This window comes from Lithobates pipiens, unplaced genomic scaffold, assembly GCF_037356315.1.
Source record: "Lithobates pipiens isolate NorthernLeopardFrog02 unplaced genomic scaffold, aLitPip1_a1.2 Scaffold_16, whole genome shotgun sequence".
NCBI lineage: Eukaryota > Metazoa > Chordata > Amphibia > Anura > Ranidae > Lithobates > Lithobates pipiens.
In genome coordinates, this window is record NW_027507748.1 from 324150021 (window position 1) to 324175936 (window position 25916).

Sequence of the window (25916 nt, forward strand, 5' to 3'; positions counted from 1 at the left end):
TTATCCACTTGCGGACTGCCCCATGCACAAATATAGTGATGGGGAGGCCACTCTGTCGGATCACGTACGTGAACATGATCTGGCATTTCTAAGTAGGGGGCACTTGCCCGCCGCCCTACTGTGCTTGTGATTCAGTACAGCAAAAGCCTGTCAGCAGGTCCCAGCCATTGATTTATGGCCAGGACCTGCTTATAGGCTTTAGGAATCACAGTACAGAGCCCTGTTTTTACTAACCACACTAAGCTCTGTAAATGGAGCAGTGATATGCCTGTTTTTTTTTTTTGTTTTTGTTTTTTTCTCACTACAAAGTGGGGAGAAAAATCAGCCACATAAAGCACTGCTCACTGGTATTCACTGTATCACAGTCTCTTTATAAGTAACTGATCACCGCTATTGCTAGTATTAAAAAAAAAAAAAATAATTCCAGTGTGTGTGTGTATATTGTATGTGTGTAATATAAATATATATATATATGTGTGTATGCATGTAATCATTTGTGTGTGTGTGTATATGTGTATGTATATATATGTGTGTGTGTGTGTGTATGTATAATATATATATATATATATATATATATATATATATATATATATATATATATACACACACTCATATTTATTTATATATATATAAATGTGTGCGTGTGTATATATATATATATATATATATATAAATATGTGTGTGTGTGTGTTATGTATGTATATATATATATATATATATATATATTAATATGTGTGTGTGTGTATGTATGTATGTATATGTGTATATATATATATATGTGTATATATCTATATATATATATATATATATGTATATATATAATGTGTGTATGTAATCATTTGTAGACTCTAACTTTCATGCAAATTCATATAATATATAAAAAAAAATTATAAAAGACATGTAACGGAATACATTTTGGCCTTAATTTATGAGGAAATTACATTTTTTGGATGTGTTTTATAGCAGAAAGTAAAACAAATTGGTTTGTTTTTGTTTTTTAATGTTCAGTCTAAAAATTAAAAAAAAAATGTGCTGATCAAATACCACCAAAAGAAAGCTGTATTTGTGTGAAGAAAAAAAAAAAGAGATAAATTTCACTTGCGTACATTGTTGCATGACCGCACACTTACCAGTTAAATTAGCACAGTGCTGAATAATAATAAAACTACCATGGTCATGAAGGGGATAAAACCTGTCTGGAGGTCAAGTGGCTAATGAACAGATATAACAAAACCCTTGCAATGGTATATTTATCAGACCAAAATGGAGAATTTAAGAGAAGTTTATTGTTGGGGTGTAGATACACCATAACGGCATTGCTTGGTAACAGCTTCTCTTCAATTTATTTCTACTTTCAGACCCAATGAAGAACAACTTGGTTGAAATGATTTTGGATGTGAGTGTCAACCAGCTGACTGAACGACTGAAGGGAATGTTTATGAGACAGATTGGGGTTCTTCTTGGGGTTCTAGACTCTGACATTACTGTGCAGAAGATCCAACTCTACACAGAAAAGAGGTTAGCCTTGAGTAATCCAGTATGAAGATTCAATTAGTCTTTGGTCTTTTGCTATTTTGGTCTAAGCATATGAATTTTTTTTTTTTGACCCAGTAATTTTCCTTCTATTACAGCACAAAGGTAGTCTTTTATGTCAAGAACCAGCCTCCTCACTTGGTCATGAAAGGTTACCAGGTTGCCTGCACTCTTCGCTATGAACTGCGCAAGCAGCAGAGTGATTTCCTCATCTTTAAAGCGCTTGAGATTGACACTTTCAGTAAGTGTGTGATAGACTATGTTTTTCTTTTCTTTAATACCAAAGAGACAATCTTTTCATATTGCTCATATTAAAGGGTAACTCCACTTTCAAAGAAAAAAATTGAGTAAGAAAAAAGTAATACAGCTTATGCAGTTGTAATTTTCTGTGAAACTCAATGCAATGTGGCAACCTAGAGGTGTTCGGTACACGGCGTACAGCACTTCCCCAAAAATGTAATTGTTCTGCTTGTGTGATTAACTGATCGTTTTCTCCAGAAGTCTGCACTAAGATACACTGCACTAAAGCTTTCATCATTAGGACACTGAGTGCGGTGATTAGTTACCCAGATTCTTCCATTCCGAAACAGTCTGGTGAAACAAACCACTATTTCTTCAGAACAGAGGAAGGTAGGAATCTGATACAAAATGTAATGCCTAAGTGTAGCCAAACACAAACAAAAAAAACACCCAAGGGGCCTAACTTACAGCTAGTATGATGTGCCTCTTGTGTTTTGCACAGAGCACTTGTCTTTTAGTAATACGCCATTCAGTCCTGCACCCTGGCACTTAGGCTTTAAATCCTCTGCAATGTACATTGATCACACAGAGGGAATTCATTTTTCTCAACGAAAGTGGAGTTACACTTTAATTATATTGTTCATAAACTAAGATTTTGTTACCTTTTATAACCATAATGTAACCATCTTAAAGAGGACCTGAACTGTAGAACCTGTGCCTCAAAACAGACAAGCAGAGGGCAAAGGAATAGTTACTAGTATTGCTTGTAGTCTTTCTGCAGTTGATTTTTCCCATTACTGTCTATCTTTTTTCTTGTTCTGCACTGTGTCTGTGTGGGGGTGATCCTTTTTTTTTTTTTTTTTTTTTTTTTTTAACAAATAATTTTTTATTGAAAGTTTTGTCATTTTACATACAACAAAACAAAAAAACGCATATCAAAATGTACAAGTTTGATATATATATATATATATATATATATATATATATATGTATATGTGTGTGTGTGTGTGTGTGTGTGTGTGTGTGTGTGTGTATGTGTATATATATATATATATATATATATATATACCCATACAACAGAACAGGTGTCCACACATAATATAATATTAGACATACATTTACCGAATATTGAGATAGTAAGAAATTTCATAGAGAGTGCAATAGGTTAGAGTTACTTTGTAAAGTTTGTAAGCGGACATCTAACTTTTTCGACTGACTAGGTCCAACGGACTTTCTGAACAAAACGGAATTGGCCACACACAACCAGACTAAGTCCGTTTTGAAAGTCCATTCATTTTGAACGTGATGACGTAAACGGGACTAAACAAGGAAGTTCAGTAGCCAATAGCTGCCCTTGCATCGTATTTGGTCCGTTGAACTAGCACACAGATGACCAGTTTTCCCGATTTTTAGTCTGTCGAACTTGAGTCTGTCGGATAGATTTGAAACATGTTTTATTTCTAGGTCAGTCGGACTTTTGGGGAAAAAAAGTCCGCTGGAGCCCACACACAATCAAATTTTCCGACGGATTCCGGTCCGTCGGACCAAATCTGCCGGAAAGACCGATCGTGTGTACGCGGCATGAGTCTCATTGAGTAACATATTCTTACTACTAGCATCTAGTCCTGCCATGAGAGAACAAATATACAAATACAATAGAAAGGAGGTGGCCATTTCAGTACAGGAAAGGCCTCAGCTATGTGGTTCCTGGAAGCTCCCACTCCTCCAGGGACCACAACAGATGATGTCAGGACGGAGAACAGGAGGAGATCATGGCATTCCTGGCTTCACAGATGTCACAACCCTGCCTAGAAAGACAGGTACACAGTGGATCAAGCATGTTCTGTGCTTGATTACATGGAGAGGAGGGCGGGGGAGACATTAAGTATCTATTAGATATCTCTATAAAGAGTACCTTTCACCTGCCCAGTGCTATCGCAAAGGGGAGTTGTTAAAATGAAAAAAAAAAAACATAAAAAAATTTGAAATAAAATCAAAGGTACCCCCGTCAATCTTCAAACGCACATATGAACATGCACAGAGCACTTGCATATATGTAGACGATTGCACCATACATGATATATTGGCAATCACAACAGAGTGAGCGCAATAATTTTAAGTTGGCTCTAAACTGATGAACTGTACAGACATTAAAAATTTCACCTATTATATATTATTGCAGTATATATGTATTATTTTTTTCATCGTGAGTTCCCTCTCATTAATAAAAAACAAAAAGTGTTCTTTATCTCACACTGCAAAGATTGCCTTGATCCAGATATGTTTGCTGCTTACACGAAGTGTACTAAGCAGATACTCACTGTGTGTTCCTTCCCTAGCTTGCCAGTTAAATTGTTCTATGCACGGTCACTGCAACTCTCTTACCAAGCGCTGTGTCTGTGACCCTTTTTGGATGGAGAATTTTGTTCGCCGACAGTTTGGTGATGGGGAGAGCAACTGTGGTAAGTTTCATGAAGTCCTTTGTGTGCATTTGTGCCTGTTTTTTTTACCACCTAAAAACTGTAAATTGCATAAATTAAAGCGTGACCGAAATATGAAGTGTATGTGTGTGTGTGTAGACAGACAAGTAAATACACATTGAAATACAACTGTCTTGCATATTGAAATAATTGTTTCCCAATTCAGACACCCCTGCCCAACTTTATATAAGGTCCTTACCATTTTGCTTTTCTGTACTTCACTTGCTCTCCCATACAATTGCTGTACATCACAATGCTGTACTATGTAGTAAAGCCCGATTAGCTTACAGTTTTGTCCCTTTCCCTGAATGCTGATGTAGAAAGGAATACTGAAGGCTAATACAAATACAGATTGTGATAACACTTAAAGGATACATTTAAGATGAACTCTAAAAAATATTCTCCCCCTTGGCTCTCGCTGTCACCTTTGAGTCAAAAATACTAATGGAAGCCGCTGCATGGCACCTGGCAACTCAGCGATTGTGTCTCTACAGAAATGTGAGTGCTGGAGATCTCCTCTTCAACTTCACTCATTGTGCCCCATAGCCACATGTTATAAGTTGTACCCATAAACCTATAAGTGGACAAGAGAAATGGGAACACATTGCGGTCCATGGGGTTTTCAGTGTGTAGAGGTTTGTAAGACACTTACGAACAGGTCTGTTTGTCGAAAACTAACCTGTTTTATTCACAAATAAAATTACTCATCCTCTCCATGATGATGAATTTATTCCCAAGCTGTCAACAAATGGAATCTCTCTTCTCAGCTTATATAAGTAAAAGTTCACTGTTTTGAGAGATACCTAAGACACTAATATGCAAGGCTCTACTATATAAACAAGATACATATTAATTTTGCATTGTAAACCACATTACTATCCCAGACTGGAGAAATTCTGATTGCCATGGCATCTAAGGAATAAAAAGTAATGTCTGGGGCAAGACAGGGATTCTCTGGATAACAGCCCTCTTTCACTTGTCCATTACCAAAACACTTAAATAGAATTATATGTAGTTTGTGGTTCAAGCCTAAGGGCTCATTTACACTTGCTTCAGCTTCAACACACATTAAAGTGGTTGTAAACCCTTACAAACCACTTTGACCTACAGGTAAGCCTAGATTAAGCCTTACATGTAGGTCCAATAAATATCTCCTAAACCTACACGGTTTTGGAGATATTTGCCAAAATATAGGCACCGCTGTCTACGGCGCATGCGGCGCGCTCAGCGGCGCGCACTGAGCGCGCCGTTGTCAATGACGATATGGCGCGAGTGGCGGCTCCCGTGCGCAAATGCGCGGGAGTGACGTCATCGCGGCTTCGTCGAATGACAGCGGCGGAGCTGCGAGACCCACCGAGAAGATGGATGCTCCGGACTACAGGGGACAGCGGTGACTTCGCTGGCTCCTGTGTCAGGTAAGTGACACATAATGGACTACTATGCGATGCATAGTAGTCCATTATGCTTTACCTTTGCAGGGAATCAAAGAGGAAGGGTTTACTTCCTCTTTAATGGCTAGTTTACACTTGCTTCAAAACATGGCTTCGGACACGCTTTGTTAAAGCTCTCTGAATGCCAGTCAAAGCTCCTGTCACTAAATTAAAATGGTTAGCTTACATTCCTGTTTACGCTTTGCTTCTGCTTCGCTTCAAAAATTATACCCCATGTAGCTTCAGTGGTGCTTCAAAGCATCTTCAAAGCCTCCATAGAAGTCTATGGCAAAGCTCACTTGAAGCCCCACCGAAGCCCCACCAAAGCCTCATCAAAGCACCAAGCAAAAGCAAGGTGTAAACAGGACTGTAAACTAACCATTTCATTTAGTGACAGGAGCTTTGACTAGCTTTCAGAGAGCTTTAACAAAGCCTGTCCAAAGCCATATTTTGAAGCAAGTGTAAACTAGCCCTGACAGTTTTATCTGCAGGGAACATGTACATGAAACAGCACCCAGTGAGTTAAAATAAAACTGTCAGGGTATTTAAACTTTTTTGTGCATTTTTGGCAAGAGAACCATCTTCTGTGTACCTGTTTTGAACTAGGTACTCGCATAGAATTTGGAAACAGCAGTTGGCAGCAGTTAAGCCTTGTTCAGATATGGAGTATGATACAGTTGGGATTTTATTGCTAATAAAAAGGTACCAGGCTTCTTGTGGTGATTGCTCTTAGTGTGTTTTTTTTTTTTTTTTTAAATACTCCTACATACAGTAAGTTAAGCCTGTTTATCTGCAGTCTTCTCTTCTCTACATTCATTCAAAGTGCAGAATTTATAAAGCTTGTCTGAAAACGGGGAGGAGAGGTGAAGTTATACTCTGCAGAACTCCGTAAGGAGAACTCTGAGAGCTGATTGAAGGGAAGGGGCACACCCCCATCGGAGCACACAGGAACAGAGCTGAAGCTGTCAATCAGCTGGAAGTCTCTCCTCTGTCACCATTTTTTTTTTTTTTGATGTCAGGAAATACAGGTATCCGATGAGCGGAAGTTCCACTTTAGGGTGGAAGTCCACTTTAATTGCCCAACATTTCTTTGAAATGGCTCCAAAATATTACAGGGAAAGTTCACACCAAAGCAATTACCAATTTCTGGATGGACTGTAGGAAGTTCTGATCACCTACAACTTATTTAGGCTAGTTTCACATCTATGCTTGTGGAAAATTATGTTAAAATCTTTGTTTTTACATGCAGTGCCACAGTGCGCTTTAAGGCATTGTTATATGTGTGCTGTGGTGCATCGCAATTCATTCAGAAAATTTTGAATGAACCCCCTGCACACTGCTGTATACCTTACAGGGATTTTTATACTGGCGAGGGAGCAATCATTTTGATGCAGTTGGCCAGCTTGAACATGTATTGCACTATGTGTAAATGAAGGATCCCTATTTTTATGCAAACTTTTGATAGAAATATATAAGGGTTTAAAGCAGTATGCAGGGGGTAATTCAGAATATTCATTGTTACGTAAGCACAGCCCCTTTAGCACCTCATGTGTTATGCATACTGTATGTAAGCTGTTTGGATTTGGGCACAGACATATCTCTTCTATTGCCAGTCAATCTAAGTAGCACTCCAATGCCCATAGACCTCAATGCACCTAACCACAAAGCACAGCTCTGTGTATTGTTCATTGCCTGAAAGTAGTGGAGGTGCATTATTTTGGCTGTTTTGTTTTGAGAACTTTGGAAGCCCTGATTCAGGTTTCTCTATAATGCTAATTTCCAGTTAATTTAGGATGTCAGAATTTCTTCCACCACCTTTTTATATCTGTTAACCCATCGCTTTGATGAGTGGTAACACCAGTCCATACTGTGTTCATGTTTCCAAACAAAAGCTGATCAAATTCTTCCAGATTGTGTCACAAATTTGCTATAAGTATGGCCAGCATTATGCCTTGTCTTGGAGACGAGCAGGAATTATCAACTGGTTTGTGAGGAAAGCCTAGCAACAATGAGTTGCTACTGTGACAATTTTATTGTGAACAAAATATGTTGGTTCCTGCATTTTTATGCATTTTTATCCAGTTTGAGGCTTTGTACTATTTTTCTATTGCAGAATATTTTTTTTCCTATAAGAGAACTTTTGTCGATTTTACGTTGTTTTGATAACCTTATTTATTTGTTGTATTACCAAAATGTTCATTTTTTATTTATTCATTAATTTAATATCTTCATTATTGCAGACTGGAGCGTGCTATACGTCATTATCACAACTTTTCTCTGTGTTGTTTCATTGGGACTACTAATGTGGTGCATGGTGTGTTGCTGTAAAAGGTAAAAAGTGGTCTTAAAACATAATAATTCACTAAGTTATCACAAATGGAACTATGGGCTGAGAAATAAGATGGAAGAGCAATATTTTTCTGTCATCTTCTTTTTGTATTTTGTAGGGGGAAAAGATAAAGCTAATGTCAAGATTTCTTTGACCAAATATATAGATACTACTTATCAGTTTTCTAAAACTGATATCAGTTTGTATACTGAGCTCGTTTGCAGTTTAATGGTCGATCTAAACAAAACAAACCAAAAAAAAAAACTTAGAGCAACTTAAAAGAAAGGGAAAATAGTGGTTATGTCTTCACCAAACAGATGTGTTTTTTTTTGTTTTGTTTTTTTTGTTTTTTTAATACAGGCTTTTATTTCATTAAACACAAAATCATCAAGCATCATCATCTGTATGTGCTTATAGTTGTTTTTCTTCAAAATATCTTTTCTATCCGTATTAAAGCCACTGCATGATTTAAGCCATTTAAGTCTTCAAAAGTAACAGATAACCTTTGTAAACTTGTGAAGCCTGTTATATTGAAAATTGCTCAGCTTTTTACAATGAAAACAAGAAACCGTCTGTCACAACTTGATTGTAGCCTTCAGGGCAAATTAGCATATGTAAAATACTGTACTTTTTTATAAATTTTATATTCTAAAACCTAAATCAAGCTGTACATCCACAGGGATATAGAGTCATAGAGGAAACACATCTGAAATCTGCCCATGTTTATAATGCTATCCCAATTTATGTTTTCCCTTACAGAAAGAAAGGAAAACCAAAGAGGAAGAGCAGGTATAAAATTCTTGAAGCCACGGATGACCAAGAGAGTTTGGAGCTAAAGTCAAACATCAAAGCCGGTAATAAAGTATTTAAATAACCCACAAAATTACTTTAGTGGTCTTTAAAGTGGTTGTAAACCCTTACAAACCACTTTGACCTACAGGTAATCCTAGATTAAGACTTACCTGTAGGTCCAAGAAATATCTCCTAAACCTACACAGTTTAGGAGATATTTACTAAGACAGTGACAGCTGTCTATGACGCATGCACCGTAGACAGCGGCACGCAGGCGCACTATCGCCGTTAGCAGCATGCCGCTGCTAGCGGCGATACGCCGTTAGTGGCGGCTCCCGTGCGCATGTGCAGAAGTGACGTCATCGCTGCTCCGGTGCTGTGAGTGGCCGGAGCAGCGATTCCCGGAAGAAGATGGACGCTCCGGACTACAGGGGACAGCGGTGACATCGCTGGCTCCTGTGTCAGGTAAGTGAAACATAATGGGCTACTATATTTATCTTTTTTCCTCAGTTTAGACCGATGCATATTCTTCTACATATATTTGGTAAAAAAAAAAAATCGTAACAAGCGTTTATTGGTTTGCGCAAAAGTTGTAGCGTCTACAAAATAAGGGATAGGTTTATGGTGATCAGCGATTTTTATCATGATTGCAACATTATGGTGGACAATTTTGTAAAATTCTTTTTTTTGAGGTATATAAAGACAAACATAAACCGTTACAAAAAAGGGTATCCTTGGCAGCCGCCAGGACCCTTAGCGACCAACATGGCCGTCACTAACATAACAGTACACTCTGGCTAACATAAACATCTGGCTATGCGTAGAGCCGTATCCCTCCCCCCAACCCCTCCAACTCAGTTCGCTACCCACCGCCAAAGATGAAAAGTTGACCCCGCAACTGCAGGGGTATACTCAGAGTTTACACAACCACCAAATTATTGTGACCACAGCCATGATCAGGTATTATGCCACGAGCGTCGGTAATCCATATTGGCACCCAAAGAGCTTAACCAACCACCTGCAGTCCTACCCCTAGCATCTCAGGAGAGTGCCCGAGGGCCTTAAACACTTGCTCAGTTATTTATAAGCAGAGAGGAAACAGGATACAGTTTATCCTACCATCGTATCAGAAGCAACCCAAGCCTGCCATATCCTATTAAACTTTTTCCCACATCCCCTAGACTGGTACGTTGCCTTATAAAAGGGTATCATGGAGTTTACTATCACCTTCCAAAAGGGTACACCCGGAGGCAGGGGGGACCTCCATTTCAGTAGAATGGCCTTCCTCCCATAGAAAAAGAGAATGTTCAATAGCGTTCTAAGAGCTGCCGAGGGAACCACCCCCTCTACCAGACCTAGTAAACAGACCCTAATTGACCGTGGGATAGGTACTTTCAAAATATCTCCAATGCAGAGGGCCATGACGGACAATTTTGACACATTTTTTGGGACCATTGGCATTAATACAGCAATCAATGCTATAAAATTGCATTGATTACTGTAAAAATGTCACTGTCAGTGAAGGGGGTTAACCAATAGGGACGGGGGAGGGGTTAAGTGTGTCCTGGGGAGTGATTCTAATTGTCTTGGGGATGGATTAGCAGTGACTCAAAACTGATCGCTGCTCCCGATGACAAGGAGCAGACTATCAGTGTCCTGTCACTAGGCAGAATGGGGAGATGCTGTGTTTACATCGGCATCTCCCTGTTCTTCAGCTTCGTGACACGATCGCAGGTATCCCCGCGGACATAGAGTCCGCGAGTACGGTCACGGAGCTCGCGGCAGGTGCGCGTGCAAGGTGGGAAATTCAAAGTAACGTACGAGTACATTACTTTGCCCAGCCGTGCCATTCTGCCAACATACAAGTACAGGAGGCAGTCAGCAAGCGGTTAATGGAATCTCTTGGTGACCTCTTGGTCAAATGGAATTGGTGTCCCTCATTAGAAGATTTCTCCTCTATTTACTTTAACTTTCAATAATAATAATAAACAGGACAAATCTGGATCTTCCTAACGGGGACACAGGAAGCAATAAAAAGTGTCAGCTGTTCTACTCCCTCTCACTCTATCCAAAACTAAAAAAAATAAAAAGTTTTACCTTTTAGTTCTACTTTAAAAATATGACAGTGTCTCATCTTTAATATTTGATGGAAACTTTTTTTTATATTTGATGGAAATTCAGGTTGTGTGACTAACAAAATGTTTTTTTGTTATTTTTTCACTGAAAATAGATTTTATACTTTTTATTTTTTTTATTGACCACCTGGCTACTTTTTTCATTCCACCCAGCTAAAAATAAAGCTTTAGGGAGAGCACTGAATTGCTTGAAGAAAACCATTACAAATGGATCTCTGTAATAAGTGTCCTGCTTCTGTAGAGATGTATGGCAGCACTGTACCAGGTTATGGGACAGAAGTTAGGCTGCATTCACACATGGGCACTTTGAATCGGGGGCAGAATAGCTGCGATTCTGCCTATGATTTCCAAATGCCCAGGTGTGAATGACAAATCGCACAACGCACATTTCAGATGCCATTCATTTGAATGGCACCTAAAAACGCTGCATCTGAAACTGCAATGTGTGAATAGTTTCACCCAAAAGAAGCTCCTGGTGACAAGCTTTATGCGATGCGGTTTCCGCAATTGCAGCACGATTTACCATGGCAGAACCACACCGCGTTTTTAGGTGGCATTAAAATGAATGGCATCTGAAATGTCTGATTTGCCATTCACACATGGGCGTTTGGAAATGATGGGCAGAACTGTGGCTATTCTGCCCACAATTCAAAATGCCAATGTGTGAATGCAGCCTTGAAGATAAAAATCAAAAGGCAACAGATAAATAAGCAGCAATAAATAAATCCCGCAAACCCAGCAAACACTCTGGATGGCATCTTTGCTTATTGGTTAAGTGTCAAACACTCAAAAAAAGGGGGGAAACTTTGACTTTAGCTTTATCACACTGTTGCGTAAAAAAAAAAAAAAAATCACACACCTGTAGTAACCCTGTGTTTATAGCATTTAAACAACTACTCTACATTGTTTTCAGATCTTTTTTTTCCCCTAATTCACACATAAAAAAATAATTTATATATTTAATTCTATTGAATTAAAGTCCTATTTGTAAAAAAAGAAATGAATATAAAATGTACTAGGTGGAGACTACAAAAATGAAGCATTTTATCCAAATATCCCTCAAACACATAGAAGAAAAACATCCTGGTACTATGGGGGGAAAAAAACTTCAATTTTCTGACAATTATTCATTATTATATTTTATTTATTATATATCATATTATATTTTTATTTTTTTAAGATATGTACCTGTAAAGCATTATTAAACTCAAAAACAAACATTTCATTATATTGCAGCTTATCAGTTCTTGGATGTGGTGGCTGTATTCATTTTCTTTTACAGGCTTCCTTTCCTTTATTTTCACTGGGATGATCCAGTCAGTTAAAGTGGTTGTATACTCGATTTTTAAACTTTTACCTACAGGAAAGCCTATAATAAGGCTTACCTGTAGGTAAAAAAAATATCTCCTAAACCTGTACGGTTTAGGAGATATCCCCCTCGGTATGCGCCGCTGACTGCAGCGGCGCTTGCGCACAAGGGGATTCTCGGGCCTGAAAATCCGGCAGTGGCCAGCGGCCGGAATGAAATCTCCCGCGCGCATGCGCGGGAGTGACGATATCGCGGCTCCGGCCACTCACAGCGCCGGAGCCGCGATACCCGGAAGAAACGCAGAGGGAGCATGTCAGCTCCCTCGGCGTGGATCGGGCCAGATGTCGGGGCCTCGTTCTAAGGTAAGTATTTCATAATGAGCTAGTATGCGGTGCATACTAGCTCATTATGCCTTTTGCTTTGCAGGTTTAAAAAAAAAAAAAAATGTGCGGGTTTACTACCGCTTTAAGCCCTGTACACACAGGCCCAATGGCTGAGAGAGCTGATTGGAGTGTTCTGGCAGAGGGGGTGCCCCCTGTTAGAACACAATAAAACAGCAGGAGACATAGATGTACTAACATCTGATTGTTAGTACAGCAGCTCCGACCCGAGCTGTCAGTTTGTTTTTTCCCACTCAGCCCGCTGGGTTGAACGAAAAAAAAAAAAATATAGCAGTGTGTACTAGGCTTAAGTCTGGTATTTTTCAAAAGAAAAAGCTCTCCAGCAGAGTGCATCAGTTACAGGGATGGAACAAGCCATTTAACACTAGCAGGGGTGCTTACAAAGATCAGCTTTTATTTATTTATGTAAATACTTTGTCCTCAAAAGCAACAAAAACTCCTGTGACTGCATGTAAAGTGTTACCTGGAGTTTGGCTTCAATTTGTTAATGTATTTAAATCTGCTAGTACATCTAACACTCCCCTCCCCCCAGACTGACAATTCTGCTGTCCAAAGGTGTGCCTGTGCTCCTTTATCTAGATTGGTGTATTACTGGCCAAATCACCAGGTGAAAATAGAGGGGGGGGGGCCTAAAAAAAGAAAAAAGCCAGTATATACTAAGTACTTCTTGATGTGGGGTATCTTATCTGATGTTTACTGAAAGCCATACATGATATGGGCTAAAGGTTATGGACACCTGACCACCGCACCTATAAGAGCCCGAATGCACTTTATACTATTATATGTCTGCACAATGATTTTTTGACACAGGTTTTGATATGTAATACACAGTTGTGCTCATAAGTTTACATACCCTGGCAGAATTTGATTTCTTGGCCATTTTTTCAGAGAATATGAATGATAACCCAACTTTTCTTTCACTCACAGTTAGTGTTTGGCTGAAGCCATTTATTATCAATCAACTGTGTTTACTCTTTTTAAATCCTAATGGCAACAAAAACGATCCAAATGACCCTGATCAAAAGTTCACATACCCCAGTTCTTAATACCGTGTATTGCCCCCTTTACCTTGTTCAGATCCACGCTATAGCCGATTGACTAACAGCAACAGCGCGGATCTGCTTTGCCGGAAGTATGTCTATTGATGTCCTCCCCTTTCAAAGCTGGCCACACCCCCCTGAAGGGGGTGCAGACTGTGATCACCCAAGTCAATGATGATCACAGATCGATAAAGGGGCCGATCCTGGCCCCTTACCACGTGATCGGCTGTCAGCCAATGACAGTTGATCATGTGATGTAAACAGAGGATTCATAATTGTTTTTTTTTTTTGTTTTTGTTTTTGTTTTTTTCTTCTCACACTAACCGTGTGAGAAGAAAAAAAAAGCAGATCGCCGGCTGCTGTTTGAAGGGACATCGGTCCCGAAGAGGAAGAGCCTCTGTGCCGGCCAGTACTGCCTGCCAATGCCAGCAATCAGTTTCCACAGTACATCAGTGTCCCCTATCAGTATCCGCAAGTGCCACCTATCAGTGCCTGCCAGTGGTGCCACCTAGCAGTGCCACCTAGCAGTGCTACCTAGCAGTGCGTCAGTGCCACTTATCGTTGCCCACCAGTGCCACCTATCGTTGCCCACCAGTGCCACCTATCCTCTCCAACCATTTATGGTTGTGGCCAAAAAGCTCAATTTTAGTCTCGTCACTCCAAATGACTTTGTGCCAGAAGGTTTGAGGCTTTCTTCTGGCAACTGAACCATGCAAGCCCATCTTGGCGACTGGACCATGCAAGCCCAAGTGCCTCCTTATTGTGCATCTTGAAACAGCCACACCGCATGTTTTCAGAGAGTCCTGTATTTCACCTGAAGTTATTTGTTGGTTTTTCTTTGCATCCTGAACAATTTTCCTGGCAGTTGTGGTGGAAATCTTAGCTGGTCTACCTGACCATGGTTTGGTTTTAACAGAACCCCTCATTTTCCACTTCTTGACTAGAGCTTGAACACTGCTGATTGGGATTCTCAATTCCTTGGATATCTTTATTTTTTTTTTATTTATTTTTTTTTTATATATATCCCTTTCCTGTTTTATACAGTTCAACTACCTTTTCCCGCAGATCCTTTGACAATTCTTTTGCTTTCCCCATGACTCAGAATCCAGAAACCTCAGTGCAGCACTGGATGAAACATGCAAGGGTCTGTCAGGAGTCCAGAAACTCATTGATCTTTTATACACACACACTGATTACGCAAACAGATCACAGGTGACGATGCGTACCTTTAATAGCCATTCCAACCTCTTTGCGTCAACTTGTATGCATGTTATTAGGCCAAAATCACCAGGGTATGTAAACTTTTGATCGGGGTCATTTGGGTAGTTGTGATTATGATTTCAAAATAGTAAACACAGTTGATTGATAATAAATGGTTTCAGGTAAACACTAACCATGAGTGAAAAATGTTTTTGTGTTATTATTCATATTCTCTGAAAAATGGCCAAGAAATCATAAATTCTTCCATAAATTCACATCTAAACTTTTGAGCACAATTTATATATCACTTTATTTTATTTACAATATATAGGATTTTTTTTTATGTGGGCATAAATCGCCGCTACTCTTTTTTTGCTTTTAGAAGTACAGATGCATCTTATTGCAGAAAAGACCTTGCATGTCTGTTTTGCAAACAAGAGCCTGCCTGCCCCCTGCTTGCTGTCTGGAACAGCAGAACTTTATTTCAGTTTTTAAGGCCTGGTTCACACTGCGTGGGTATGGCAGTCCATTTATTCTCCTGAAAACACAGGGAAAAGGTCCCTGCTCCAATTTATAAAATGCAGCCTGCACGGTTCCCAGTGCAGGAAGCAGCTGCTGTGATCTCCTGTGTGTGTGTGTGTGTGTGTGTGTGTGCCATTAGCATTAGGGCAGATGCGTTTTTCTGTGTGGGTGATTGCAGCTGTGGGAATGGGTTTGGGACCAAGCCTAATACAGAAGACGATGAAAAATAGAAACTCTTCTTCCACTATCCCCTACCCTTTTGTTATAACCACTTCAGCTGTCACACCAGTACATCCCCTATGACCAGAGCAGTTTTCAGGTTTCTGTGATAGACCTGTTCATTCGGCAGTAACTTTGTCAATACTTACTGTAAGATAATAAAGCAATGTATGTATTGTTTTTTTAGGGACAAACAAGGCTTTCTTTTTGTGATATTGCCTTGCAAAAACTTTTTTTTTTTTTCTATGCAATCCTTAGACAATAAAGTTAATAACACTAAAAAAAACAATGTTTTTTTTTTTTTTTTTTTTAAACAAAAGTGTTACTAAAGATAAAAAGGTATACATTTTACTATGGAATTTGTCTTGTTTACAATTACACTAAAATTATGATTCTGGTACAAAGCATTTCAAAGTTATATACAAATGAAATAACACACTTTTAGACACCATACACACTATTAGATTTTCTGCAGATTTTTGTCTTCAGATTTACCAAAACCATGTAGTGCAAGGGGCTGCCTGATGGCATACAAATTGAAACTCCTAAGGTTTGACCTCATATGATATGGTTTTGGTAAATCTGCAGAAAATCTAATATGCAGTCAAACCTTAAGCCCTTGTACACACGGTCGGACATTCCGACAACCAAATCCGTTGGATTTTGTCCGAAACTTGTGTTGCATACACACGGTCGCACAAAGTTGTTGGAACATCTGATCGTACGTAACGTGATGGCGTTATTTCTTTATGACGGGACTACATTCAGGCTAGTAGCCAATAGCTTTGGTCTAGGAATTTGATCTGAGCATGCGTGGCACTTTGTCCAATCAGAATTCTCTACACACAATCGGACTAAGTCCGATTGGATCATGTTGTCAGAAAGTTTTATAGCCCAGCTCTAAAACTTTGTCCGCCGGATATTCCGACGGAAACAGTCCGATGGAGCCCACACACAGTCGGATTATCCGACAACACGGTCCGATCGGACATTTTCCGTCGGAATGTCAGGCCATGTGTACAAGGGCTTAGAGTTTCAATTTGTATGCAATCAGGCAGGCCCTTGCACTATATGGTTTTGGTAAATCTGAAGACAAAAATCTGCAGAAAATCTAATAGTGTATATGGGGGTCTTAGTTCAGTTATGCTTTCCCTTAATTTTCTTTAGTGTCACGTGTGAAAATAAATAAAGAACAAATGAAAAAATATTTTTTTGCAAATATTAATGGCTAATAAAAAAGCAGGAAAATAATTGTTGACATGATAAAGGGTTACTTTGAATATATCCATTTCACATCTAAACAGTGTTAATAAACACTGAGCGAGATGACTTTTTGACAGCATGTGTACTTGGATGAAGTTATTTTTGTAAGAGCAGTATGCCCAATGTCTTCCACTTCAAATAATGAATCTTTCTATATTTTTTCCCTATAACAGAAGATTTTTTTTATTATTCAGGATAGCAGCAGAGCTGTATAAACCTATTAGACTATAAAATCTTGGTAATTGAATTTCCACCTCAAAGATTTTACCCCATATATGACCAGGTCATTTTTTGCTATTCAGGACCATTCTACTTTAACTGACAATTGCAGTGTCATGCAACACTGTACGCAAATTAAATTTATATAATTTTTCACACAAATAGAGCTTTGTTTTGGTGGTATTTGATCACCACTGTTTTTTTTTTTTTTTGGGCTATAAACTAAAAAAAGACTGAACATTCTGAAAAGAACAAAACAATATTTTTTTACTTTCTGCTCTAAAACAAATCCAATAAAATAAAAAAAAAAGTCTAATTTCCTCATTTAGGTCAAACTGTACTCTGCTACATATCTTTGGTAAAAAAAACAAAAATTCCAATAAGTGTATATTATTTGGTTTACATGACGGTTATAGCATCTACAAACTATGGTATATATGCTGGAATTTTGTATTTGTTTTTTTATACTAGTAACAGCGGTGATCGGTGACTTATAGTGGGACTGTGATAGTGTGGTGAGCCTGACGCTAGCGGACGCTGGCTGGGTGGTACACTTACTGACTTGGACATCGATAGTGACACTAATACAGTGATCAGTGCTAATACTATACGCGGTCACTGTACTAATAACACTGGCTGGGAAAGGGTTACCATCTAGGAGTGATCAAGGGGTTAACTGTGTGCCTAACAATGTGTATAGTATGTGCTGCTTTTACTAAGCAATCTTGTTTTTTTCCCTGCGGCTCACCTGGAACTGATCACATACCAGATAAGCGAACCTGCGCACAGCAGCCACCCTGCTGTGGTAGATGTATGTGGGGCAGTCACTAGGCGGATATATATGCTGCCTAGTAAACATTTTAAGACTTGGAGGTTCTTTCATAGTACATCATTATCATGTTATAGCCAACAGGTATTAGGCCAGCCAAACACAGAGCAAATTTATTTCCTGCAACAAAAGAAATTAGCTTGATTCCTCAATCAACACAGAGTGTGTTTTGATGTGTAAATTACTCCTGCCGGGCCATTGTCTTCTCCTGGTGGGGGGGGGATGGGAGCCATCCCAGCGGGAGAAGACAGTGATTATTGCTATAGTAGCTGCTAGCGATAACCGCATGAACTGGCTGAGATTCTAACCATGTGTGGCCTGCCTTCATAACAGCTGTGCTTCATTCTAAAATAGTTATTAAAGTAGTAATAGTTACAGTATTTTAAGGCTCTCGGCTATTTAAGGCTGGCCATACATTATACAATTTTCCTATTTCATTTCCTTTAGATTTATCTTTTAAATATGTAATGCAAGTACCTGCCTGATTGCATACTAATTGAAAGTGTTTAGTTTTGACCTCATATTATATGGTTTTCGTAAATCTAAAGGAAAGTTGTTCAAGAACATTGTATAATGTATGGCCAGTCTAAGGCTTCGTACACATGGTTCAATTGTTGAATGACCAAGCGTCTGATTTTTGTCAAAAGGGCATGTGCAGGATTTTGTCTAGCATACCAACTATCCGCAAATTGTCGTTTGACAAACACGACCTTAGTGACATACTATGAAAGTTTAAAGAGGAAGTTAATTTCTCAAGTGCCACCCTTTGGGCCCCTTATGCTAATTTCTTGTTAGTAGAATTTTGGTGAGCGTTGATTTGCGATTTTCCAATCGTACAAAACAAAAGCCTTTTAAAATACATTTGACATAACTACATCAGTATCACCGTCAAAGAAGCTTCATTATTATGCCGTTAAAGAAGATGAGACTGTGGGCTGCATTTCGACATTTCATCAGCTTCCACTTCACGAATGTTAATTCTAGATTACGAACGGTAGTTTACAAGATCAAACTCTTGCCGCTCGTTCCTTGATTCCGAGCATGTGTATTTGTACTTTCGACTTTTTTTGTGATGATTTCTGTACTGACCATCCAAAAATCATATGTTGAGTTCACATCCACCAAAAATTTTATAGTCTGCACATCCAGCATTTGTCTGACGTAAAAATCAAATCAGCTGTCGAAAGCATCGTAATAACGATCCAAAAATCCGCAGACAGCTCGTCTTACGAATTTTCCCTTCTGATTTTCGTATCGTGTGTTCGAGGCCTCAGTGTTAGAAGCAAGCATTGATTATCAGTAACTATTTTATAGGCCTAGAAGTAGCAAGTGTTTTTATTTTTCCTACTGCAGTGTTTGCATTGGACTAGGATACTTTGGGTGCACTTTAGTTATATTATTGTATAATTTAATTGATTTTGCTTTAGGTCTATATGTACGTTTTACTGCAGGGAACCAACAAGATAGTTTATATTCTTTGCTTTTTGTCAAACCATTTAATTTTTAATTTTTTTTTTTTTACCTCAACAGGCATAAAAATGAAATCTCCAGTTCAAAATACAAGTTTGATGCATTCTGAATCCGAGATAGACAGCGATGATAATGCTTACACCTGGTCAGATCGAGAGAAGGGAAAACTGCTCCGGCCTCAGAATGGTTCTTTGCGTAATGGACAAGCCTCTCACAAAAACAAAAACCAAAGAGAGGAATTATTATAGCTGAAGTGCTATAATCTTGTTTTCCGCCCAGGAATTTATTTCATCTGTGCAGCAGTTTAAGCTGCTGAACTGTCCTTTTCACCACTGCTGGTTTACTTTGTGGACAAAGCTGCTACCTTGAACTGCTTTTAAATAAATGGATATTTTAGTAGATTTACCAACTATTTTACTCTTCTGAGAGAACTGAGGCTGAACATACTTGAACTGATTTTTTTTTTCAATGGGAAATACTACTGGATTTATTCTGAACATATTTTTTTTTTTTTTTTTTTTTTTTTTTACTAATTTAAGGAGTTTTTTTTTTTCTGTACATGATCTTGGGGAAACAACTCCCAGGAATGAGCCACACTGTTAAATTTACAACACTTTAAATGCACTACTCTGCCAGTTTTCTGATGGCGTTGAAGGATAAAATGTGAAATGCACTGGGCATTTTCTGTAGCCCGATCTATGAGCTGTGTTTTGTTTTCCTTTCTCTACAGCAAATGTTTCTCCCTATATTTAATGACATACTTTTTCCAAAAAGGCTGACATTGATTTCTATGTGTTCACAAATCTTGGCCATCAACAAAGGAAATGTACATCAAAACGAAAAAAAACTTGTTGCAAACCTGTTTTGAGGGGAGAAGATGTGAGAAACAGAAAAAAAAAATAATGGTGTTCAATAAAGTCAAACACTGAATAAAAACATTCATAAATCTTACTACATCAGAAGTAAAAAGGTTTTTCTTGGCTGTGGGCACAAATTTAAAACTACACCAGTACATATACGAAATACAATGCAATACAGAACAAAATCTCTAATTAGGACAAAAAAGTAGAACTCTGCTGTTCTATGGATATTGAAATGAACTTCTTTGTAATAAGCAAAAAATAATTGCTAACCTATGTAGCTGTATGCACTGAGAATCAATTCGTCTTCAAATTTATCTTACGGCCACATTTAAATCTGTGTGGTCCAGTGGGGTGCATTTAAGTACACACGTTATATCATATATTGAGGCTGCCCACAACAGACCTATAATCAGTGTTCCTTTGTATTACAGCTTGGTTCATGGGACTGCCTGGTGTACATGTAGTAACGGATCATCCTGTTAGCCTGCATAGTGTCCTCTTACCCTACTGACAGCAGATTGCATCGGACTGGGTTACTTACACATGTAGATGTGCCTTGTATGACACACCAAATGTGAGTTACCAGTTGTCTCTCCAATAAAGTGTTTTATGCTACTGCATTTAGCCTGGCGCCCTCTGCTGTCCTATTTGCTTGTTTCAGAGATCACATCACTCTTTAGAAGAGCATCCTTGGATATGTGTAGAATGCAATCAGCAATGCATGGACTCATACTTGGACTTTTTTTATTGCCACCAAGGATTTTAGATGTTTGGACTATACTATTTAAGTGACATTCACTGGTTTTATTTGTGGAGTAGCAGGGGATCTCTAAAGTGCACCATTTGCTTGTTTTTTGTGTTTATGCCTAGGGGAAGTGATTAGTACCAGGACAAGGTATAAGAGACCACCCTAGTTGGACAGTCCATGAGTTCATGTGGGCTCTGCCTGCTAACCAAATTCCAGAAGATCCTATACCTGGTCCATCCCACCAAAGTCAGAAGAATTGTCTTCAGTGGGCTTCAATTGTGTGACTGTAGCATTTTATTAAGACCACCAATTGCAATGAGCTAATAGGGGCACCAACAAAGTCCAAAGAAAATGATATCCACAGTTGAAAAAGGAGTTTTTTCCTCTGAGGGTCCATGCATACTAGAAGGCTGAAAAAAATGGCTGAGCATCTGGCAGAAAAAGCAGCATAAAAAAATGCTCTTAGCAGCTCGTATTGTGCAACAGTTTATTGGAATTTACTTTATAAGCAATACTTTTCCAAAACTTTCACCTCTTCTCATTTTTCACTATAACGTAAAATTTGTTACCAAATACTGTAATTTTCCTTTCCTGGCATGGCGTCATGCCATCACTGCGGGTCAACTCCATCGCTTGACCCCCTATAAGACCTTCCTGAATAGTATTATAAAAGGCAGGCAGGACCTGGTGCAGGTGTTCTCATAAAGAGCTTGTGACAGACCAGGGAGGGAATGTGCTGGCATGATGCCAAGCCAGGAAAGGAAAACTACCGTATTTGCTATTTTCCTGGCTCGGCTTCATTCCATCACTGCAGGATTTAACTAGCCAATCCCAGGGAGGCAAGAACAAAATATCAACACCAGGTGCTGCTACAGAAAAAATTGAATAACTTGACAGGGCATTAGACAATACAGAAGCTCCCATCTGAGCATATCGGGATGACACCACATCCAGCTTATAGTGCCTTATGAAGGTATTAGGTGACTTCCAGCTTGCCGACTTACAAACTACGTCTGCCAAAACTTTGAACCAAGCTGCCAATGAGGATAAAACTGCCCTTGTGGAGTGCGCCCAGATCTCCTGAGGAGGTGGGAGGCCTTCTAGAGATTAAGCTGATTGGATGGTTTTCACTATCCATGTAGAGATGATTCTTTGGGGGGGGCTGGCATGCCCATCCGAGGACACTTTGAAAATATAAAGAGAGTATTCGTCTTCCAGAATGGCTCAGCTCTGGCCATGTATGATTGGAGAAGAGACTTTATGTCTAGGTTACACCATCTAGGCTCGTCCCTGTATGCTGAAGAAGGTGAAAAGGCCGGCAGGACTGATTCCCAATTAAAATGGAATTCCGATGAGACTTTAGGGAGAAAATTCGAGGGAAAGCCATAATATCACGCTATCTGGAAAGAAGATGCAGAATGGTTCCCTGCAGCAAAAGGAAGCAATGTCCAAGAAGCTCGCCTAGCTGAGACTAAGGCTTTCAAAAATACCGTCTTCAAGGTGAGATTCCATAACTAACTTTCTGCATCTGGGAAGAAGGGTGCCTTCAGTAACCCTCTCAAGACCAATGTTTTGTTTTTTTGGGAAAAAGGAGTGGATGGGCGGGCAGATCTTGATTCCTGCTCTGAGGAATCTAATCACTAGAGACTCCCTTGAACATCAGGTATCCATAAGGGCTGAAAGCACTGACACTTGGACCTTTAAGGGTGTTGTAGCTAAGTCCTGCATCAAGGCCAGACTGTAAGAAGTCCAGAACATTCGCCACTGTGGGGGAACGGAAAGAAAACCCCTGTTGAACCGAAAAATCATTGAACTTCTGCCACACTTTGTAATATGTGGTGGTGTCAGAATTTTTCCTAGCTGATAGAAGGGTGAACATTACAGAATTAGAAAAGGTCAAGTCTTGCAGTTTACCCTACCCAAATTCCAGGCAGTCAAGGCCAGACGGGCCGGGTTGGGGTGAGTGCGGCCGTTGCAAAGGAGTAGGTATCGGACTTGAGGCAGCCTGATTGGAGGACATGATGCCAGATGACACAGAAGGGGAAACCATGGCCTCGGCCAGAATGGAACAGTCACAAAAGCTGGCACCCCTTCCTCCATGATCTTTAGTAATGACTTGAGCATCAGGGCAATAGGCGTTAACAGGTAAACTTGTTTGAAGTGCCATCTCTGAAAGAGCGCATCCTGGGCTAGAGCCTGAGGATAGAAGAGGCAGGAGAAAAATTCAAGCACTTGACAGTTAACGGTGTCGCCATTAAATCTATCTCGGGAACCCCCCACTGGGCAAAGATCTCTGCTAGGTATATTGGGTTCAGTATCCATTCCCCGTGGCTCAAGAACTTCCAGCCCAGCTGATCTACCGGGCCCTCAGAACACCCTGGCAGATACGATGCAGACAGCTCCAGTAAATGGGCTTTGGCAAATGAGAAGATCTCCACTGCCAGCTGGAGAAGCTGTAGACTCCTTGTGCTCCCTTGCTTCACAGTGTACGAAATTGCCATTGTGTTGTTCATCATCTTGATCCTTTTGCCCTGAAATACAGGCAAAAATGGTTTTGATCGCCTCTCTGGTCGCCTTCAGCTCTAGTAGAGCATGGTAAACAATGGTTCCATGTCCCCTGGGCCCTCAGGCCTAGGCAATGAGCCCCCTAAACCTGGAGACTGACATCCAAAGTAATCGTGATCCAGTGTCCAGGATTGATGGGCCTGCCCAAAGAGAGGTTGCTTTTCCTGGTCCACCACAGAAGGCTGTTGGAAATGAAGAGAGGAATTTGGAACTTCTGGTTCAGAGAACCGCAATGCCACTGGTTTAGGGGGCAGAACTGAAACATCCCTGTGTGCCACTGTGCCCAAGCCACCGTTGGGATACAGGCCGTTATAATGCCCAAAAAACTCATGGCCGGTTGTACCGGGCTCACAGTTGAAGACATCAATTCTGCAGCTCCTGCACAAATGCTATTGACCTTGTCCACTGGAATAGAAAATCTTGTACTGCACTGTATCGAAAGTCATACCCAGGTGCGTGATTTTCTGATTTGGTGTGAGGTGGCTTTTTGGTGAGTTTACCATCCAAACGAAATTCCATCAAGGCTTGCAAGACCTAGTCCCAGTGCTTCATGAGAAGACCTTTGGACTATGCCAAAACAAAGACATTGTCCAGATAGTGGAATATGTGAATACCCCTCTCTCAAAGAAAGGCAATAACCATCACAAAAACTTTCGAAAAGATCCTCAGGGCTGAACTGAGGCCACAGGGTAGGCATTTGAACTGAAAATGGTTGCCCTTGAAGTGGAATCTGAGATACTGCTGATGAGCCCTGGCTACTGGGAGGTGAAAATAGGCATTCTCGAACTATCGAGATCATCCAATCATCTTTGTACTACTGCAGATATGGTCCTGATTGATTCAATGCATAAATAAAACACAAAATAGCGCTGTGCTAAAATATACAAAAAAAATACATAGGGATAATAACTAGCTGCTATAAAACAGAAAAAGAGTCCCAAGTTGTGATGTTTGAAAACCAAGGATGACACAAAGGCACCAGCAGATAAGAAAAAACTCCTCAAAAGTGATCATGGCGCTCAAGATGATTGTAATTAGTGTGCATCCTTAGCTGTGCTTCCACCACCGAAGATACAGGCCGCTCATGTGGAAATACTCGTGTTTGAGAAAATCGTTTAGGTATTTGAGGTTCAAGACTTGCCTGAAGACTTCTGAACTAGAAATAAAGGGGAATAGACACCTCTGCCTTCTTCTGGCCTCAAAACTGGAACTATAGCCTGCAGACTTAGCAACTCTGAAATGTAGGATTCTATTGGCATTCACTTCTCTGAAGACATAGGTTGAGACAAAAAAATTTGCTGGGGCCGGACTTTCGAAGTGAAGGCTCGTAGGACCCACGCATCCGATATTCTTTCCATCCAGATGTTGCCAAAATGGGACAGTCTTACTCCCTACTGTCAACATCGGGGCGGGCAACCTTTCAGAAACACTTGGTAGCTGTCTTGGGAGGCTGAGAGGCATTGGACTTTGTTCCATCCCCGAAGGAGCTGCGTGGGCGCCATGAAAAACAGTTAAATTCCCTACCTCGAGGGTAGGATCTTGCCTCTCTGAACTGCTCCCGAGATCTTCTATTTGTGCGAAAGGACTGCATGCGACGCCTTCGATCCTGGGAGAGGAGGCCAGATTTCCCTCCAGTCATCCAATGTATAGCATTCTCCAGAGTTTTCCCCCTGAAAATGGGATAGAATATAGGCCTTGTTTCGAGGCAGAGTCCGCAGACCAGTGCTTTAAGCATAAGGCCCACTTGGCCATGACAGAATGCACCATAATCTGGGAAGTGAATCTGATAAGATCTACCGCCGCTTCTGCCAAGCCAAGAATTCCCCAGCCAATTTGAGGCCCTGGAGGCTAGAAGAAACTGCTTCCTCATCCCTATGCAAACTGAGAGCCAAATCCATGTTTGAGGACCATACTATAATGGCTCTTGCAACAGAAGTCAGGACAATAGCTGGCCTGCAGACTGCCCCTGCCATAGATACCAGTAAAAGGCACAACACACTAGAACCTCAGAGGCGACCATATAGTAAAATCCATAAAAAGTCTAACAATGGGTATATGATGAGTAATTGGACTGCAAGTCAGGGCTAACACCGACATAGGCCAGAAGCCAGAAATCCAGTAGATTTGAGAAAAAAAAAACAAGGAGAGGGGCGCCTCTGAATAAATAGTAAACACTATCAACTCACTTGAGAGAAAGAAATGTTGCACATGGGTGAGCTGGATACTGTCCAAGAACAGGGTCAGGATGGATGATCAGGTTACGGTGAGATCCGCTTCTCACTAGTGTGATAGGAGTCCTGCTGGAACATCAGGTATTCAGGAAGGGGTT

At 40.0% G+C, this 25916-nt stretch overlaps 1 protein-coding gene across 1 annotated transcript in view; it reads left to right on the forward strand.

Moving 5' to 3' along the window:
- KIAA0319L (KIAA0319 like) overlaps nucleotides 1-20362 on the forward strand; it is a 157852-nt gene extending 137490 nt beyond the window's left edge. Inside the window, exons 17-22 of the mRNA XM_077481729.1 lie at nucleotides 1359-1518; nucleotides 1632-1774; nucleotides 4113-4235; nucleotides 7924-8014; nucleotides 8772-8866; nucleotides 19472-20362. Of these exons, the coding sequence (XP_077337855.1) occupies nucleotides 1359-1518; nucleotides 1632-1774; nucleotides 4113-4235; nucleotides 7924-8014; nucleotides 8772-8866; nucleotides 19472-19659 (800 nt within the window). The 3' untranslated portion in view covers nucleotides 19660-20362. The remainder of the gene's footprint in view (nucleotides 1-1358; nucleotides 1519-1631; nucleotides 1775-4112; nucleotides 4236-7923; nucleotides 8015-8771; nucleotides 8867-19471) is intronic.
- Nucleotides 20363-25916: the final 5554 nt, after the last annotated feature.